The sequence below is a fragment of the Pogona vitticeps genome, chromosome 1 (genome assembly GCF_051106095.1).
Source record: "Pogona vitticeps strain Pit_001003342236 chromosome 1, PviZW2.1, whole genome shotgun sequence".
NCBI lineage: Eukaryota > Metazoa > Chordata > Lepidosauria > Squamata > Agamidae > Pogona > Pogona vitticeps.
In genome coordinates, this window is record NC_135783.1 from 350,911,822 (window position 1) to 350,931,712 (window position 19,891).

At 44.2% G+C, this 19,891-nt stretch overlaps 1 protein-coding gene across 5 annotated transcripts in view; it reads right to left on the reverse strand.

The window, feature by feature from the left end:
• Positions 1 to 19,891, reverse strand: part of SLC35F4 (solute carrier family 35 member F4) — a 154,235-nt gene that overhangs the window by 21,642 nt on the left and 112,702 nt on the right. For 4 of the 5 annotated variants that reach the window (XM_078384039.1, XM_020814959.3, XM_072986849.2 and 1 more), the window contains exon 2: positions 7,830 to 8,021. The exons of the other annotated variant lie outside the window; for it this stretch is intronic. In XM_078384039.1, the coding sequence (XP_078240165.1) occupies positions 7,830 to 8,021 (192 nt within the window). The remainder of the gene's footprint in view (positions 1 to 7,829; positions 8,022 to 19,891) is intronic. 5 annotated transcript variants of the gene reach the window in all.

The following is a 19,891-nucleotide window of genomic DNA, read 5'->3' on the forward strand; positions in this document are numbered from 1 at the left end:
TGCGAACTGCCCGGAGTGGCCTTGGGAGTCGGATGGGAGGTATACCAATCGAATAAAGAAATAATAAATACATTTACAGACCACTTAAAGAAAAGAGATCATCATCCCATTGGCACGTTTTCGTAGATCAGGGATCCTCTCCGTCAGCCCACGTGTGCCAGTGTGAAGACTTTAATGTCCAAAGGTTCGTGGCGAGATGGATTTTTGTTAGGAAAGTTACTCTTGGAGGTAAGTCAGGAAAGAGGCAGGTTGCAATTAGAGCCGGAGTTTTAAAGTTACAGCTGAAGGCGCTGTGGAGCGGACAGAATAGTGCCACTTTAAAACAGCCTGAATCTTTTTCCTAAATTACATCTCAGAAAAAAACATGCCTAGGGAGATCTGTCTTGCCAGGAACTTTTGGACTTTAAATGCTTCACGCCTGATGAAGGGGAGGACGACTCTGATCCATGAAAGCTCGCAGATTGTATGACAATTAAAAAAAATATTTAAAGATCTTCAAAGGTATTGCCTACTCTTGCATTTGTATTTTGTAAGGACCACCCGGCTCCCTTTTTGGTTCAGTGGAACAGCTAAGAATGGCTACTCTTCAAATACAACATGCCGTTAGTATGGGTTTATATTTTTGATGACCCTCTCTTGCTCTCTGCAAAGTCTGTTTTTTCTTTTTTTTTCTGCTTCTGCTCACGGCATTGGCTCCACATTTTGTGCAAAGAGCCCCACGTTGACCTTCCTCCACTCCCAAAAGGAAACCCAGTTCCAAGCGATAGCCACCACTGCCCGTGTCCTTCTTCCCTCCCTCAAATAGAGACGGGCATGAACTGGTTCGTCCTGGTTCGTCCCAGTTCGTCAAGGTGGCAACACAGAGGCTCCTCCTCCTCTCCCCTGCCTCCTCTGGCTCAAACAGTCCCTCACTAGGACCAGCTGGCTTTTTCCCCCCCACCCCCTAAGCTAATCTCCCAGTCGCAGGCAGGAGCACAGACTTTTCTGCCCAACCAAGAGGGAATGGCAGAGAAGCTTGAGCCGTTGCGGGAACTGGGAGATCCACTGAGGAGGGATAGGAAGCGAGCAGGCTGGGCCTGGCGAGGGACGGGTTGAGCCAAAGAAAGTGGGATGGGTGGGTGGGGTTCACTGCTTTTATGAACTGGGGTGAGCAGGGGCAAACCAGTTCTTGCTCCTCTCTAGGTTCTGAACCAGAACGTCTTGCAGGGCTGATGAAACAAGCTGCAAACAGAAGTGGAATTACATGTAACTTCTTTCCAAGCTTTGAACAGCACGATCACCATCATCATCCAGCCTTTGGTCTTATCTCTGGTCACCGAGGCTAGTCAGGGAACTCCCTGACATAAAACACGTCGGAGGAAGAATAACAGAGGAAACGGGATCCAATGACACCACATAGGCCATTATTGTTCAAAATACTTCGCCCATCATTCGCCTATCACCTCAAAGGCAATGGTTTTAAACAGAGGCAGCTCATCCAGTTGTGGAGAAGTACATGTTAAAAGGGATGTGGTGGCGCTGCGGGTTAAACCGCAGAAACCTCTGTGCTGCAAGGTTGGAAGACCAGCCGTTGTGAGATTGAATCCACGCAACAGAGTGAGTTCCCGTCGCTTCTCCCAACTGCCAACCTAGCAGTTCGAAATCATGTAAAAATGTGAGTAGATAAATAGGTACCACCTCGGTGGGAAGGTCACGGCGTTCCGTGTCTAGTCGCGCTGGCCACGTGACCACGGAGGATTGTCTACGGACAAACACCAGCTCTACGGCTTGGAGATGGGGATGAGCACCGTGCCCTAGAGTTGGACACGACTGGACTAAATGTCAAGGGGGGAACCTTTACCTTTACCTTTTTTATTGTTAGCCACCCAGAGTAGACTTGTGTCTAGATGGGCAGGGTATAAATGAATGAATGAATGAATGAATGAATGAATGAATGAATGAATGAATGAATGAATGAATGAATGAATAAATAAATAAATAAATAAATAAATAAATAAATAAATAAATAAATAAATAAATAGCCAGACATCACCAAGAGCCAACAATCCTTACTCCTGTACATGACAAAGAACTGTATTTCACCAAGATGAACAGGAGCGGCAGTGTAAGGCAGGTAAATCAGACTTCACAGGGGCAACAGATCGCTTTTTAGTCCGAATCATCGAATCATGAAGTCGGAAGGAGGCCTCTAAGGGCATCAAGTCCAACCCCCCCCCCCCCCCCGTTCAATGCAGGAATCCAGATCTAAGGATCTCTGGCAGGTGGTTGCTCAAAGTTGGAAAATAGCATCCAAGTGCTGAAACTATTTGGGGGACAGTCTCCTGGAGACCTGCGGTAAAGTTCAGATTAAAACCCAGAACAGATACACGGCCCCTGCAAAACCAGAGGTCACCAAACTTCACTGTGTAGCAGCAGCCGTTGTACAGAAGCAAAATATTCCTGTCTCTGCAAGAACCCTGCAGGATCACAGAGAGAAGTCCACGAATACCCGCTAGCAATAGAACACGGAGGACTCTGTTCCAGCCTATGCGCTGAGTGGAGAAAAGTCCAGGTATCTCTATTAAAAAGGAACCGGTATTAACAAACAAAACCCTATCTTTGTATGAGAGACCATGGAAGGTGGTCCTAGCGGATAACACGAATATAAGTCAATACTGGACCAACTCATCACAATGATTCCTTATGGGCTCCACATCTTATGTAAACAATACCTTTTATATAATACTGTGCAACCATGAGAGCTAGAGACTTAAGACATTTTTTTAAAGGATTGTGTCAAAAGTTGCCAGAGGAATGGAACTATCCTCTACAGCGTTCTTCTCTTCTGGATTACCATTGTCGTCCATAAGAGCTTTTCTTTTCTAGGAAGGGCACAAAATCTATTGTGGTAACACACAAAGATTTGTGCTTTCCATTTTATCCATTTCCTGCTGGTGTACAAACTGCTAGAAAGGAATTCAGGGCGTGATCACACAGGGAAATACGCTGGGAAGGATCATGGTAGGATGATACAGGCTGCTCATCGGTCAGTCAGGAGGTGAGACCGCCCAGTTTCCTCTGAAGGAAACCACGACCTTGTGGGCAGCTTAACAAAATGACAAGCAGGGTTCCTCTGAAGTAATGTTAACAATGTCAGCTTCTCTGGTTCTGTTGATTAGGAGACAGGAATTTGTGACAACTGAAGCTGGATTCTACCAAATGTCTCCTGAACCCAGGACCTTGTTTCTCACTGGCCTGCTAAGGTCCCAAAGAAAGTCACGGACCCAACAGTTCTTTCTCTGCCTGTAGTGGCTCAGCAACTGGTTGCCAAAGACATATGTCCTCCAATACTGGAAGTAACTGGTAACCTCCGATAGCCCCATCTTTCCCGAATATATCTTAACCCCCCCCTTAAACTGTCCTAGAAATGGCCATCACTATACCATGTGGTAACAAACCCACAGAACAGTAGGACCCCCATATCTGCAGAATCTGTATCCATAGTTGCACTTATCTGCAATCTGAAAATATTTAAAAATATTTTTTTAAAACCTAGAAATACAGTACATATTTCCACTATACAATTACCATAACTGGCCACTAGAGGGAGCCAGAGACCATGCTATCTACAGCAGTCACGAGAGAAATAAAATGTATAGGGTTTGCTATTATCCATGGTTTTCGGCATCCAGTAGGCAGGACTTGAAAACAATCCTCTACGGATTCAGGGGCCACAAGAAGAGCCCTGCTGGATCAGGCCAAGAGCCCACCTAGTCCAGCTTCTTGTATCTCACAGTGGCCCCATCAGATGCCTCTGGGAACACACAAGACGAGATATAACTGTCTCCTGATCCACCTCCCCTGCATCTGGCCTTTGGAGGTCCCTTCCTTCTAAGCCTGGAGATTGTACATCCCCATCATGGCTTGTCACCTGCAATGGACCCTTCCTCCAGGAATCTGCCCAATCCCCTTTGAAAGGCACCTAGATGCCAGATGCCATCACCACATCCTGTGCCCAGGAGTTCCACAGACTAACCACACGCTAGGGAAAGAAATCTTTTCTTTGGTCTGTTCTCACTCTCCCCACATTTCATTGGAGTGGATGTCCCCTGGTTCTGGTTTTGCGTGAGAGGGAAAGGAGCTTCCCTCTCTCCACTTGATCCATCCCCTGCATCGTTTTATACCTCTCAATCATGTCCCCCCTTCAGGCACCTACGGGTCCTACTATATTAGTAAACCCAATGTGCAGACATTTGCTTGCAAGACCTGAACAGGATTATGACAGATTTTACAGGGTCACTGTAAATCGGAAGAAAACTCACAGTACCTAACAACACCAACACATGAAGAAGGACCACCTTGGAGCAGTCCTGGGTTTCCAGCCACGACACTCCACTGGATAGTGTCAAATTCCGGTATTCTGGCCAAAGGAGGAACCTTCTTCCCAGGCTGGAGAGCTGTCTCTGACTGGGGAACCAGAGGTTGGGGGTTCGATTCCCCCACTGGGCCTCCTCGAGAGGGGCCACTGAGAATCAGGAATGCATCTTCCTCCTTTCAATGGGCTTGGGAAGCCTTTCTTTCTTTCTTTCTTTCTTTCTTTCTTTCTTTCTTTCTTTCTTTCTTTCTTTCTTTCTTTCTTTCTTTCTTTCTTTCTTTCTTTCTTTCTTTCTTTCTTTCTTTCTTTCTTTCTTTCTTATTTATTTATTCTCATTGTAAGTATATACACAGTACTGTATACCCATACAATGAAATTCACAGACATCCAGAGACCAGACGCATGCACACACATAAAATTCCCCCCAACACTCCCCACCCACTAAAAGTCCCCACTAAAAATACAAACATCTACACCTCAGGCCAAGTAACACAGTCCAACTAATTATTCACTACTGGTGGTCTTTAAGCTCATTATTAATTGCAATTATAGCTCTGGGATAAAAACCATTGAGAAAACGTGTGGTCCGAGTCTTAATTGTTCTATATCTTCTGCCAGACGGTAACAGTTCAAAAAAGTTATAAGCAGGATGGGAAGAGTCTCTCAGGATGCTGTGTGATTTCCTCAGACAGCGGGATGTGAAGATGTCATCCAGGGTTGGTAGCTGGAGCCCGATGATATTCTGGGCAATTTTAATGGTTCTCTGTAGAGCTTTTTTGTCTCCTCTACATGTTAGAATTTCCCCATACATTTGTTCCACTCAGCTGGCCTCTTTCTTCCGTAATCCGCCCTACAACCCGTTCTTACTAGGAAAAACTCTTCAGGGTGGATATTGTTTCGTTTTTCCTCTGCTTCCCCCCCCCAACCCCAAGACGATAGTATAGTCCCAATCAAACACAGCAATCAATATCAAGCTTATTCAAGGGAGGACCCCCTTTCTTCCCATCTCACCCACAGCAGGATTCTCCTCCATCAGCCCTTCGTCGTTAGCATCTTCTTCTGCCACCGCCCTCTGATCTGCCCCACTGCAAAATGAGCCGTTAACAAAGCCACCCAGGTCACCCATTTTTCGATAGGCAAATGACCCTGCGGCACGCAGCCTTGGAAAACCATTGCTCTTAAGGCACCGATCACTAACTCTCTGCCGTCAGGTTGATCCCGAATCACAGTAGGACCAACGTATTCCTTGTGGAACAGTTCCAAGTCCGTCTGTCCCCCCAGCCAGAAATAGTGGATAATTGAAGCACTCCTAATTTCTCTGGTGTCCATGCACGGTTGAGAGAGAGGGAGCCCAGGCCCAATCTTCCCAAAGGACGGGGTTATCTGCCCTCCTGGCCCCAAGGGAGACTCTTCTGAAACCTATAACTGTTGCCTCCCCAACCCAAAGGTGGCTTCTATAGAAGCTGCTTCCCTCAGAGACATCAAAGCCACACATGCATTTCCCTTGAGCTACCTGTGGGTAGTGGCTAAAGGGACATGGTGGCGCTGCGGGTTAAACCGCAGAAGCCTCTGTGCTGCAAGGTCAGAAGACCAGCTGTCATAAGATCGAATCCACGCAACGGAGGGAGCTCCCGTCGCTTGTCCTAGCTCCTGCCAACCTAGCAGTTCAAAAGCATCTAAAAATGCAAGTAGATAAATAGGTACCACCACAGTGGGAAGGTCACGGCGTTCTGTGTCTAGTTGTGCTGGCCACGTGACCACGGAAACGGTCTACTGACAAACGCTGGCTCTACGGCTTGGAAACAGGGATGAGCACCGCGCCCTAGAGTCAGACACGACTGGACTAAATGTCAAGGCGAACCTTCACCTTTACCTTGCCTGTGTATAGCATAATCTCTGGGGCCATCCATGGAATATATATCATATTTCCGGATTTTATTTTTCTTATTTTTTTTTTCAGGCAGCAGATCAGCGAAATCATGGGTACTGATCCCGAAGATAAGGTGGATCCTACCGTATAGCAAATTTCCCAGTCCTCAGTCCTGCTTTACCAATTCCCCCCTGCCCCAAATCTGGTGTTGCTCAGGGACTGGGCAACTTGCTGAAGGACCACTGGCCACACACACACACCCGCCAGGGGATGCGGGCTGGCCTCCGTCCTGGAAAGCGCAGTGAGGATTGAAACTCCCGACTCTGGCTCTCCCGCCACCGAGCTACGCTGGCTTCTTAAGGCATGAGGCGCTCTCTAGTTGCAAATCCACTGAGTTATCTGGTGCCGAACCCGTTTAATCCTACACTCTTAACATGGGTCTTCAGCGTACCCACTGGAGCTGACCTCTTGCCATCCGTATTTCTAACCTGATTAAAAGGTGATCTGTTTTGACAGAAGAAGAAAAAACACCCACCAGGATTCGACAGGTCTGAGACCAGTTAAGCGTTTGCAGTTAAAAGGCAGACGGGGAAAAAGAGTCACATTTGATGAAAAAATCTTTACGCCTTCCTTAGCCGGTCCCTGGTGACCGAGGACTGACCCTTTTGTGAACATCAAACAGAACTGTTTCTTCCTCGGGTTTTCTCTGTTCTTGCCAGAACTTGAAGGAGATGAAAAGGACGGATGCTTTGATAGAAAAAAACAGGATGACTTTTTCGGAGGTCCCTGAGATACAGCCCTGCTTGAAGATGTTCTTCCTGCATGTGGAAGGAGGACCTCATTTCTGGAAAGTCTTTGGCCCCACCAAGCTGGTCATTGGCATGGAGTCAGCTGGCCAGTCACGTCTCCGTTGGATGACAAAACATCCTCTTTTGCTACTCCTTTAGACTCTGGAACTCCCTGCCACTGGAGGCTCGCCTGGCCCCATCTTCACTTCCTTCCGCAAGCAGACAAAGACCTTTCTCTTCAGGCAAGCTTTCCCTCAGTGAGTGGCTGCCTGAATGGCTTTTTAAATGGATTGTTCTACCCTCCTGCATTTGAATGTGCTTTTGGTGTTGGTTTTGTTTACTATTTTTAAAATATGGCATTTGTTTGATCCTTTTTAGTATTTGCATACGGTAGGATCGTGGTATGCACGGGGGATCGGTTTCCAAGCCCCCTTCCACAGATGCCAAAAATGCAGAATTATCGAACATATGTACATTGCATGGTCTCTGCCTCTCTCTAGTGGCCAGTTCTGGTAAATACGCACTGAAAATACATATCAATACATATTTCTCGGTGGGTTTTGCTTAGTATTTTCAGCTGATGAGTGAATCAGCTCATACGTGAATCAGCAGATATCGATCCCGCAGATACGGGGGTTCCTGCTGTCCTTACTATTTTTAGCTTTAGATATTGTCTTTTAATTGTTGTGACCCACCTTTTAAGGAGTAAGGTGGGTAAAAATAAATAAAATAAAGAGTGGAGGCTTCCCCACTCCAGGGGGGAAAGGATGGGATGGGTTGACCCACCCCCAACCCCCCAAGGCTACAGTCAGCCTACCTGATCTGGTCTTCTGCCTCTCTCCTCTGCCGTGCCGATAAAATCCGGAGGGACTCCGACTCTGCAGCTCTAGAATGGGAGCGGCAGAATCTTCCACAGCAGACAAAGGGGACTGGTGCCTGCGGAGGCCACTCTGCGTGCTGGGACACTTGGCTCCCGACTTGCATCGGACGACAGAGGATCGGGAGGCGCCTGAGAAGAGAGAGGTTGCATCAGTTTGGTGGGTAAACCCCTGGGGGGGGGGGGAAATAGGGGATCGGATCCCTGGGGAGAGGGGGAGGGCCTATAGAGCTCGGGAAAGGGGCTTTGCGGGACTACAATGCCCAGAATCCCCCAACCCGCATATGTGTTAGTCTAAGACTACGGATTCATCTCTTGTTGGCCCAAGCGAAACCACGCCGGTGCCTCCTCACTCCACAGCCAGGACACCTTTTGTGGGGCCGACCTCGCCACCAAGATGACCACGTGCATGCGGGGAGGGGTGCCTGCCCATGTGGTTTCAAGATTTCTCTTCCACTCTACGTTTAGGAAAACAAATCAGAGTCTGCCTTGCAAGATCTGAACCGAGTTGATCACCGGCAGGAACGTCTGGAGGTCATGGAACCACTAGCCCCCCCCCCGTGCATCCCCGTGCAACTCCACAGGGGTAGAGAACAAACCGTCATTTGGCAACAGCAAGCAAGCTTTCGAGTTACTGAGGTCTCTTCATCAGGCGGTGAGATTAAAAGAATTGGAAGCTGTGGCCCATCTTGCATTTCCAGAAAAAGACCCCGCGCAGCTACTAGTGGCTCTTCAAGCTTGCCAAGCATAATTCCCAGGCTTCATGGTTTTAACAACACCGCCAGACTTTTGCTCCCCCCCACCCCACCTGCCTCCAGATAATCACGCTGTCTGATTAAGAGTTCTGGAGAACTAAAAAGCTTGCACACGATTGTGATCTCGTAGTTGGTCCTGACAAAGATATTGCCCACCCAATGTATTCTGTATTCTCCTTATGGATCAACATGACTCCCTTCGTTTTTGTAGACTCAATAAATCCTACCTTCATCCCCCCCCAACAGAAGACCTGGTTTTGTTCTTTGGGACCTTTTAAAGGAGAAAGGTGGGATGAAAATTTTTTAAATACATTAATTAAAGAAAACATCCTGATTACTTTTTAAACATAGGTAAAGGTAAAGGTTCCCCTTGACAATTTTTGTCCAGTCATGTTCGACTCTAGGGGGCGGTGGTCATCCCCGTTTCCAAGCCATAGAGCCAGCGTTTTTGTCCGAAGACAATCTTCCGTGGTCACATGGCCAGTGCGACTTAGACACAGAACGCTGTTACCTTCCCACCGAGGTGGTCCCTATTTATCTACTTGCATTTGCATGCTTTCGAACCACTAGGTTGGCGGGAGCTGGGACAAGCGACGGGAGCTCACTCCGTCGCATGGATTCAATCTTACGACTGCTTGGTCTTCTGACCTTGCAGCACAGGCTTCTGTGATTTAGCCCGCAGCGCCACCACATCCCATTTTTAAACATAGGCACTTGCAAATAGGTACTATAGTTCCCTGGAGAAAGGCAGAGGGGACGGGAAACACACACTGCAGCAGGTCCAAAATCAGTCAACAAAGCGGCCCTCTTTCATTTTTCCAAGGACAGAGGAAATCAGAGCAGCTTGCCTGCAAAAGGCATGGTAATGGTTGTGTGCATGATTGTGCAGGTGCAATACAACCTCGGCACATGCGCAGCTGACAAAGAAGACAGTGAATCTTGCATTAGTCGTACTTCACTGACGCCCATCAATCTTGCTGCACATATACTGATCACTTTTCAGGAACAGTCAAGTTTCTGCATCAGCTTTGGAGCACACAGTTTTTACCACAATAAAAATGACAGCACTTCTGATCACATGCAGAAAGTCTCTTCTGCGCACATCTGGATGGATCAGAATCAGCTTGCTCACATCTAATGCTAGAGGAACGCTTTTCTGTCCATAGATTCATCCTTAGAACCTCCTCTTTGTCAGGATGTTATCTGCTACTACTATGCATTCCACTGATCTGTGTCAAGGGCTGAAAATGTTGGTGTTTTCTTTCCTTCTTTTTTTAAAAAAATATTTTTAGAAGCACAAGAGCTGGGAACCAGAATGGATCTTCTCAAGATCTTCAGTTGAAGGGGCTTTTGACCCATAGAGATTTCCTTCCATTCCTCACTGAATCGAAACTGGCCTGTTTGCAACTCTTGAAAATGAAAGTCTTTGAGAAGAACATTTACAGAACAGGAGTACAGCAACCTGGAATTTCTGCGCCTTCCATGCAAATCATGGGCCCTTCTCGTCTTGACAAATATGGTTTGAGATTGCACTAGAGGTAGAGGATAGTGTGATGCAACCCAGCCCACAAGGAGAACCCTACCACCCCCTGCTTCTTCTACAGATAAAGAGTTTATGGCTAAAGAGTTTTGTAGAAGCAAAATAAAATCCAGGAGAAAGCAGAGCATCCTAAATACACATACTGTAGATCTGATGCACACCAATAACCTGTTTCGATGTCCTCAAAGCTTGGAAAAGTAACTTCCCAGCCACAATGGCTAAAGAATTCTGGGTGTTTTCACCCAAAAACTTTACTTGTCCAAGCTCTGGATTTTCTGGGGACCGTCCTGTTGAAAGCCACCTTAGGTCCTTTTGGGGAGAAAGGCAGGATAGAAATAGTTTAAATATATTAAATAAATAAACATAGCAATGACTTATTTCTGAGTTACCATTTATTCCAACGAGCTGCACATCAAGAACACACAATATCTAACATGTGCTATTGATACACTGTGCTTTTCTTCATACCCTGCTTTTTCCCAAACCTATCAGACACCCTTTCCCTAGATGTCGAGCTGGATAAACGCATTGGCAAAGCAACTACCATGTTCTCTAGACTCACAAAGAGAGTATGGCTCAATAAGAAGCTGACGGCATAGACCAAGATCCAGGTCTATAGAGCCTGTATCCTGAGCACACTCCTGTCCTGCAGGGAGTCCAGGACCCTTTGTGCACGGCAGGAGAGGAAGCTGAACACCTTCCATATGCGTTGTCTCTGATGCATTTTTGGTATCACCTGGCAGGACAAAGTTCCAAATAGAGTAGTCCTGGAACGAGCTGGAAATTTTAGCATGTATATATTATTGAAACAGAGACGTCTACGTTGGCTCGGGCATGTCATGAGAATGGCTGATGGTCGGATTCCAAAAGATCTCCTGGATGGAGAATGAGTGCAGGGAAATTGCCCCAGAGGGAGACCCCAGCTGCGATACAAGTATATCTGCAAGCGGGATCTGAAGGCCTTAGGAATGGACCTCAACAGATCAGAAACCCTGACATCCCAGCATTCAGCCTGGGGGCAGGCGGTGCATCATGGCCTCTCCCAATTTAAGGAGACCCTTGTCCAGCAGGCCGAGGCAAAGAGGCTGTCACAAAAGCAGCAGAACCAGGGAGCTGGACAGGGGACAGTATTGTATTTGTCTTCAGTGTGGAAGGGATGGTCACTCTCGAATTGGCCTCCTCAGTCACACTAGACGCTGTTCCAAGACCTCCATACAGAACATGTTACCATAGTCTCTCGAGACTGAAGGAGGCCTAATCTGGTGGAAAAGCTTGTTTTTAGAGGAATTTGGATTTGGGCCTCAGATCCAAAGACTTGCCAAACACCCCTGGGCTACCCACAGAAATAGTGCGACTTCCTCTGCCTCTTCAATCATTCCACACATTTTAGTCTAACCGACCTGAAACGTTAGCTTAACCAACCACAGAACCTTCTTGTGGGGCTAAAATGGGACGATTCTGCACTGGAGAAGTGGTGGGATACAAACCGAAGGTGATGGAAGATCAAGCCTAAAGTTCCCCCGTTCCATTTTCTTCCACCACGTCTTAACCTAAGCCATTATGACATCCTTAGGTTCCATAAATCCCAAGCCCTGACCCATTTCCCGGGCTGCATCTTCTATAATCAGCAGTTCCAGCTTGAGGGTGCAGGCACATACTAAATAAAACCTGGGACTTAAAAAAAAGAAAGAAAGAAATCAGGAGCAAATCGAAACTCAGTCTGCAAAGAAGCCTTTGCATAATTGCAGGAGACAAGCTTGTATTTATGCTGGAAATTGCACAGCCAGCGATATGAGCTTCATCAGAATTCAACTCAGAAATAACTTGGGAAAAAGGTAAGAATATCTGGCTGGAGAATGGCCCCCTGCCTTTTTTTCCCATGCAAAGAAACCCCAACTATTTATTCCTATGTTCTGTTCCAAAATAATTGCTCTTATTCTTAGGTTCATCTGGCAGCAACATTAGAAATGTGCATATACACCATTAAAATTCTGTAAGAAAAAAATAAAATCTAAGAGTGGGTATTACCATGAAAATTAATATTTAAATGGTTAATCATCAAGTCAGATTTTCATTTCCTGTATTAGGTGTCTCGTCTCTCTTTCACCTCCCATTTCTGTATGTGAGTTCTGTTAAATATGCTATTATAATAAGGAGAATCATGTGCCACCCAGTCATTTCTGACTTATGTTAGGGTCAGAAGTGCTTTACCTTTACCTTCCTCTAGGGGTGCTATGGAGCTGTGCAGCTTGCCCAAGGCCACCCAGGCTGGCTGTTTTCCTGGGAGGCACCTAGTGGGGGATTCGAACTCCCAACCAGACAGATAAACCACTGAGCTATCCAGCCAACTCGATATGCTGTCAAATATGCTATGGCCCAAACCAATCTCAGATAGAAAGGAAATCAGAAGTCACCCACGTAACACAATCATTTACCTTGCATTAGCTAACAAACCTGGAGATAATTTTAGCCCTTCCGGGTGAACAACAAAGCCTAATAAAACCTAAAACTGCAACTTGATTACACAGATTTCTTATGCCCTCTTGTATCTTGGCATAATGTTCAAAAATGGGCTAACAAAAATTTCCTACTTATGAGAATATCCGTAGGGCCAAAGCTCGGAAAATCTTTGCTTTAGAACATAACCAAAATAAACGTGACAAATCCACAGCATCTATCATCTTGTCAGTTGCACAACAGTCTGACAGGCATCTAAATAACAAATCTTTACATATCCTAGGATATTTATAAAGCAAACAGCATGTCTCACTGGCCTTCCCAGATTCCCTTTCCAAATTAAATTAAATTAAAAAGCTGGGGGCCACAAGATTGCTATTAAAAGACTGTTTCGGGCGACCCTCTTTGATCCACGAGGTTTCGAGGGCAAAACCTTATCAATATTTCACTACAGCAGCTGGAACGTCCCCGGATGGGACCCTTTCGGCCGCTCTACGGGCAGATGCCCTCTGACCCTCCAATCAAACCTGAGCATCCAAGCAAATGTTCCTAAGGATCTTTCTTCATTTATTTATTTCCCACTGCAGCCTCTTCCAGAAAGAAGCTCCGGAAGTCCCATCGCTGTTTGTACAGACAAGGCAGTGGGGCGGCGGAGGGCAGGAAATGTCCCCGTTGTGTAGAAACGACATAAAAAGCTGCTTTACACCTGGCTGGCTTGTTTATTCATCTAGACCGGCACTGATGCTCCCGAGGCCCCAAGCACAGGTAAGACTCTCCCTTTTGATGTGACCTGATTGTTGATTTTTAAAAAAGAGCAAAGAGATGTTGTTTTTTCGGGCTCTGAGGTTCTCGGCACTGGCAGGGGGTTCCGGGAACGATAGTCCAAAAAAAGAAAAAATGCTGGAATTTTTGCAACCTTGCAAGCTTTAGTAGAGATTTGGCTGGGAGGGGCCTTTGGGGGATGGCTGTCAATCTGCCCAGCACTAACCAATCATCCCTTCTCTGGATCTGAATTCAAAGAGAGTTCCGCCCCTCTGCTCAGTTCTCTTTCCCTCTCTTTTTTTATTTTAATTTCCAAAACAAATACAAGAATACAAAATACTTACTAATACAATCTAAAACACAGTGCACCCCCATACCCACGGGACTCTTTGGAGCAATACTTTTATTACGAACCTCCTTTCCAAAATTGTATTGATTGTTGCTTAGAGGCTTTCCCCTTTCCTTTCAATAATGCAAATTCAATAAATCTACCCCAAATAGCATTAAAAATATTTAAACTTATTTCCCCTCTTTTCATCTTAGTCAATTTATCATTTAACACCATGTCCCGTACTTCATTAGACCAATCTTCTAATTTAATATCATTTTTATCTTTCCAGAATCTTGCCATTAATATTCTAGAGCTTGTCATAAAATTAGAAATCAGTCCCTTGTTTCCTTAAAAATCAATTTCCAAAATTTCTGAATCCATTTACACTCCCACCACATCTGATAATACGTGCCAATTTCTTCATCACATTTCCAACAGGCCTTAAAATAGTCTGAATTTATTCTGTTCAATTTCACCGGAATCATGTACCACCTTGAACTAATTTTTTTTAAAAAATTCCTTTACTCTTACTGACATTAATCTTGAAACTCTCATCTTCCAAATTTTTGTCCAATCCTCTGTTTAAATTTCTGTCTTTAAATCATGTTCACAAATTGATTTCAAACCTTCTATTTCAGTCTCTTTTTCCTCTTGTTCCAAAATTAGTTTATAAATTCTACTCACTACTTCCTTCCTCAAAGCATCTTTCTGCATGTCTTCATTTGATGATAGAAATTGTTCATACTTAGTACATTCTCTACATTTGCCATTAATCCTCAACCATTCATTAGTCCATCTGTCTAACTGGATATAATTGTACCATGATAGTTTATTAGTTTGAGGCTTAACTATAATCTGATTCTTCAATCTCATTTTAATCATCCAATCCTTCAATCTGGCAACTTTTTTTATCCTTAAACAAATCAGCTAAACCCTTCAAATTTGCTGGGATATTTTCTATTTCAGTCACTTATTTTAGTGGTGAAGTAAAGGGACATAACTTCTTTTTATACCTGTTCCAGACATTTAACATGTTTCTTTTAAAAAGGGTTGTTCACCTGATTTATTGTATTTCTTTTTACTACGTTAAACAAATGTTTTTCAATATTCCCATTTATTTCTGAGGATTCCATATCCCACCAAATTAACCTTCCTTTGTTATATATAATATCTCTAATAAATCTTAGTTGATTCACTATATAATAATTTTTATATTACAAATACCTAAACCTCCATTTTTTGAGCCTTATACCAATATCTTTTTTTATTTTTGATTTTTTTACCTTGATTACAAAATCCATTAATTAATCCCTGCCAATACTAATTGTATTGGGATCATCCTGAATAAAAAGGTAATTTTTGGTAATATTTTCATTTTGATCATAGTGATTCTCCCAAACCATGATAGTTTCAATTTAGAATACTCCTGCAATTTATCTTTAATATCACATTATAATTTGCTAAAACTTGGCTCTTTTAATTTTTAGTCACTTTAACTATATTTATACCTAAATATTTTAATATAATTACACATTTTAAAACCATTTTTATTTACAAATGTTTCTTGTTCATATTTATTGTAATTAAGCATCATTATTTGTGGGGGTTTTTTGCCAGTTAATAGTTAATCCTGTTATTTCCCCAAATTTTTCTAAATGATTTTTAATTTTATCCATACTTTCTAATGGGTTTTAAATAGTTAATAATGAATCATCAGCAAATAAATTAATCTTAGTTGTATCATTTTTACCTAATCCTTTAATGAATTCATCATTTCTTATTGCATTAGCTAACAGTTTTCTCTTTCCTTCTCTTGAGTCTGGCGAACTCTGTCGAAGGCAGTTGTGTTTGGCAGTTTGCTGTTTGATCTGTTCACAACTGTAAGTAAATGATTTTTTACTCTTTCTACTACTAAAGTCTCAGAGTGTGGTATTGGTACTGTAAGTGCCAGTTGAAGAAAAAAAAAGAGTTGGATTCATCTGTGGAATTTGAAGCTATTCTGCTCTGTGGATCCTTGCACTTCTGCTCAGCTAAAGGAATTCAACCAAAAAATTCTAAACTCTATAACAAAAAGGAACATCCCCGCATACTTTGTGGGGGAAATAAATCACTTGGAGATGATTACAAATTTACCATCCTCTGCAGTAGTTCCACTGCACCTCTGACACTGAAGACGGCAGCAACGGCCGCTGTCTTAAATCCTGAAAGATGTGTGATTGTCACAGCAGGCGCTTTCCACATTTTCTGTCATCTGCAAATTAGCGTTCCTTCTTTTGTGATGGATCTTTGAGAACAGAGCATTGACTTCATTGGCAAGTCTGATTTCACGGACACTGAAGTCTCCCCTAAGTTATATCTCTGGAACACTAACTTGATTTCAATTCTAACAACAGATTAATGACAGGAGGTCCAAAGTGCTAAAAGTTAAGTGAATGTAGGTATGCATTCACTCTAAGTGTTTCTATGCTGCTTCTTTTATACCCATCAACTCTTCTAAATCACCCATCTCCAGAAAAGGACAGAAGCCCATCTCACTGCCATAAATACTGCACTCCCAAGCCAACTACACCAGAGCACAGAGTGCTGTCCTCTGAAGATGCCGGCCACAGAGACTGGTGGAAAACGTCAGGAAGAACAACCTTCAGAACACGGCCGAAGAACTCAAAAAAACCCACAACAACCATTAGATCCTGGGCATGAAAGCCTTCGCGAATACATCTTCTAAAAAAGATTTTGAAGCTGCCTTCAGCAGAGCCATATGGTTGACCCCCATCTGAGCCCCGTTAAATTTGCTTCCACTTAGAATTAAATTAAAGAACTCTGGCTTGGAGTGTCAGAGGAGAGTGGAGTTCACCATCCCTTCCGCCCGCAAAAATACACTCCTGATTATTCCAAGCTGCCTACATGTCCCGATTGCAAGCCCACCCACAGGAAATGTAAAGAGTTCCTACTTTCAGCCCTTAAGGTAGTGGCGACTCCAGTGGCGACTCCAGTGTCAAAGGTGCTGCGAATCCACTCCAGGTTTTAGGCTGCATTTTCCTGAAGTTAACCCAATCTACCCACAAATTCTGCAATAGGTTCCGCCCAGCCTGCTCAACATGATTCGAAAAAGGCCCTCTCAGGTAGCGATGGAAATTGGGAGGGGGGGGGGGACATGCAGGCCAGCATTTTGATGGTCAGCTTTTTAAAAGTGGAGAGCTGACGGGATGACTGTACCTCACTCCATGTGGGGCTGCCTTCGGAAACTTCAGTGGGTCCAAAACACACACACATACAACACACAAACTTTACAACAGTTCCATTGACTGCTGGTCAGTTTCCAGGCACAATAATTCAAAGTGCTGTTTTTAATCAAGAAAGCCCGAAACAACTTCACTCAAAGGCTGCATCTCCCCTTTTAGGAGCCAGAGGGATTTCTCTCAGTCCCACCACCTTCAAAGGTGCATCTGTTGGGGACATGGGAGAGAAGGGCCTTTTCTCTGGCTGCTCCTTTAGACTCTGGAACTCCCTCCCACTAGAAACCAGCCTGGCCCCATCTTGGCTGTCCTTCTGACCAAGACCTTTACAGGCAATGGTTTCCTTCAGTGTCTCTAAGACAGGTTTTTTTTTAAAAGATTGTTTCTACTTTTTTGCTCTTAAATCTTTTAAGAAATTCATTTACCTAATAGGACCTTTGTTTAATTCTTTTTAAAAATATTCTAATATTGTATTGTTTTGAACTTTTAATACTGTTTCTTTTTAATAACGGAAGCCACCTTGGGTCCCTTTTAGGAGAAAGGCGGGAGATAAATATTTTAAATAAGTTATATAAATAAATAAATGCCTCTGAGGAGTGAGATCGTCCTCCCAAAGCCCTCCCCCACGTGCTCCATCCCCTGAACCCATTTTTCAGAAACCGGACTGGACATTTTGACCACTAAAATGTCACTTGTAGATTGCCTGTAAACCACCCAAAGTTTGCCACTCCCTTCTCATATCTCTGGGAAAAGACGCCTTCCTCTGCCTTTTAAGGGTAGAAAACTAAATAAATAAATAAATAAATAAAAAGCTGTAGACGTAGTATATCTTGACTTCAGCAAAGCTTTTGACCAAGTGCCCCATGATCTCCTGATGAGCAAGCTAACTACGTGTGGGCTGGATAGACCAAGTGTCAGGTGGACACACAATTAGCTACAGAATCGTACTCAGAGGGTGAGGATTAATGGGTCCTTCTCTAACTGGGAGGAGGTAACAACTACTGGAGTACCCCAAGGCTCAGTCCTGGGCCCGGTGCTCTCCAACATTGTTATTATGACTTGGATTAGGGGCTGCAGGGAATGCTTGTCAAATTTGCAGATGATACCAAATTGAGTGGAATAGCTAATACCCTAGAAGTCGGAAACAAAATTCAAAATGACCTTGATCGGATGGAGCACTGGGCTGAAAGCAACAGAATGAAATTCAACAGGGGTACATGTAAAGTACTACACCTCAGAAAAGAAAAACAATTGCACAGTTACAAGATGGGGGATACCTGGCTCAGCAAAACAACGAGCGAGAAGGGTCTTGGAATTGTTGTAGATCACAAGCTAAATACGAGCCAACAGTGTGATGTGGCTACAAAAAAGGCTAATGCTATTTTAGGCTGCATTAATAGAAGCATAGTTTCCAAATCCTGCTAGTCCCCCTCTATTCAGCACTGGTTAGGCCTCACCTTGAGTATTGTGTCCAGTTCTGGATGCCACACTTCAAGAAGGATGCTAACAAACTGGAACTAGTTCAGAGGAGGGCGACAAGGATGGTCAGGGAGCTGGAAGCCAAGCCTTATGAGGAAAGGCTGAAAGAATTGGGCATGTTTAGCCTTGAGAAAAGAAGGCTGAGGGCTGATAAGATAGCACTTTTCAAATATTTGAAAGGCTGTCATACAGAGGAAGGGCAAGATCTGTTCTTGATCATCCCAGAGTGCAGGACATGCAAAAATGGTCTCAAGTTAAAGGAATCCAGATTTTGGTTGCATATCAGGAAAAACATCCTAACTGTTAGAACAGTACGACAGTGGAACCGGTGACCTCGGGAGTGGGTGAGTGCTCCAGCACTGGAGGCATTCAAGAAAAACTTGGATAATCACCTGGCAGAGATGTTTTGATTGTATTTTTGTGCATTGAGAAGGAGGGTGGACTTTATGACCTTTGTAGGCTCCTTCCAGCTTCACTTTTCTATGATTCTATGACAGGCTATGGATACACAACCCACCACTAGCCACGCCACCCTTCTGCTGTCTCTGCCATGCCCTGAATTTTGTTTTTCCTTTTTAAAAATTCCCTCCCCAAACACACAACGTCGCAAACCTTTATACTGGGGAAAATATTCTTCCCAATTTAATGGATCCCCTTGAATGTCGCTTCTTTGCCTGGAAGTCTCCATCACTGTCAATGCAATTCTGGGCCGCAGTTCACCCATTTTCTCCAGCTGATGCACGGCGATGAAGTGAACCTGTTTGGTGAATCAAGTCATGGCTGTATCTCAGTTAAAAGCCCCGACTGGTAACAGGAAGCAGGCTTTGGCACATGCGTGGGATATAAACGTGAAGGCTACATGCAGCTTCTTTGAGATATAAAAACACTTTCTTTTTCTCCCAGTCTGGCACCAATCACAAGAGCCAGATTCTAATCCGTTTTCTTAGTGGTTTTAAAGATTCCACACGGAAGCTTTGGACATCCCGTTTGAGCAAAGTAAGAGTATCAAAAGCAAGCTGATTTTCTTTGGCATCAAGATTATGATTCATTTATTTTTATTTAAATTCTTCTTTAACCTCACGTTTCTCCTTCAAAAAAGGACCCTAGGTGTCTTCCATCATTAAAGGGCCGTTTTAAAGCAAACAACAGGGAGTATACAAATACAAAGGGATGAAAAAAAATGCCATACTTAAAAAAAAGGTAAGCAACACCACAACACATTCAAAGCTGTAAGGCACAACCATCCATTTAAAAACTCCCACCCCGGCAGTCAGTCACTCAAGGAGAGCTTGAGTTTTGCCTCCTTGCAGAAGGACAGCAAAGATGGAGCCAGGATGGCCTCCAGTGGGAGGGAGTTCCAGAGTCTAAAGGAGCAGCCACAGAGAAGGCCCTCTCCTGTGTCCCCACCAAACACGCTTGTGAAGGTGGTGAGACCAGGGGAA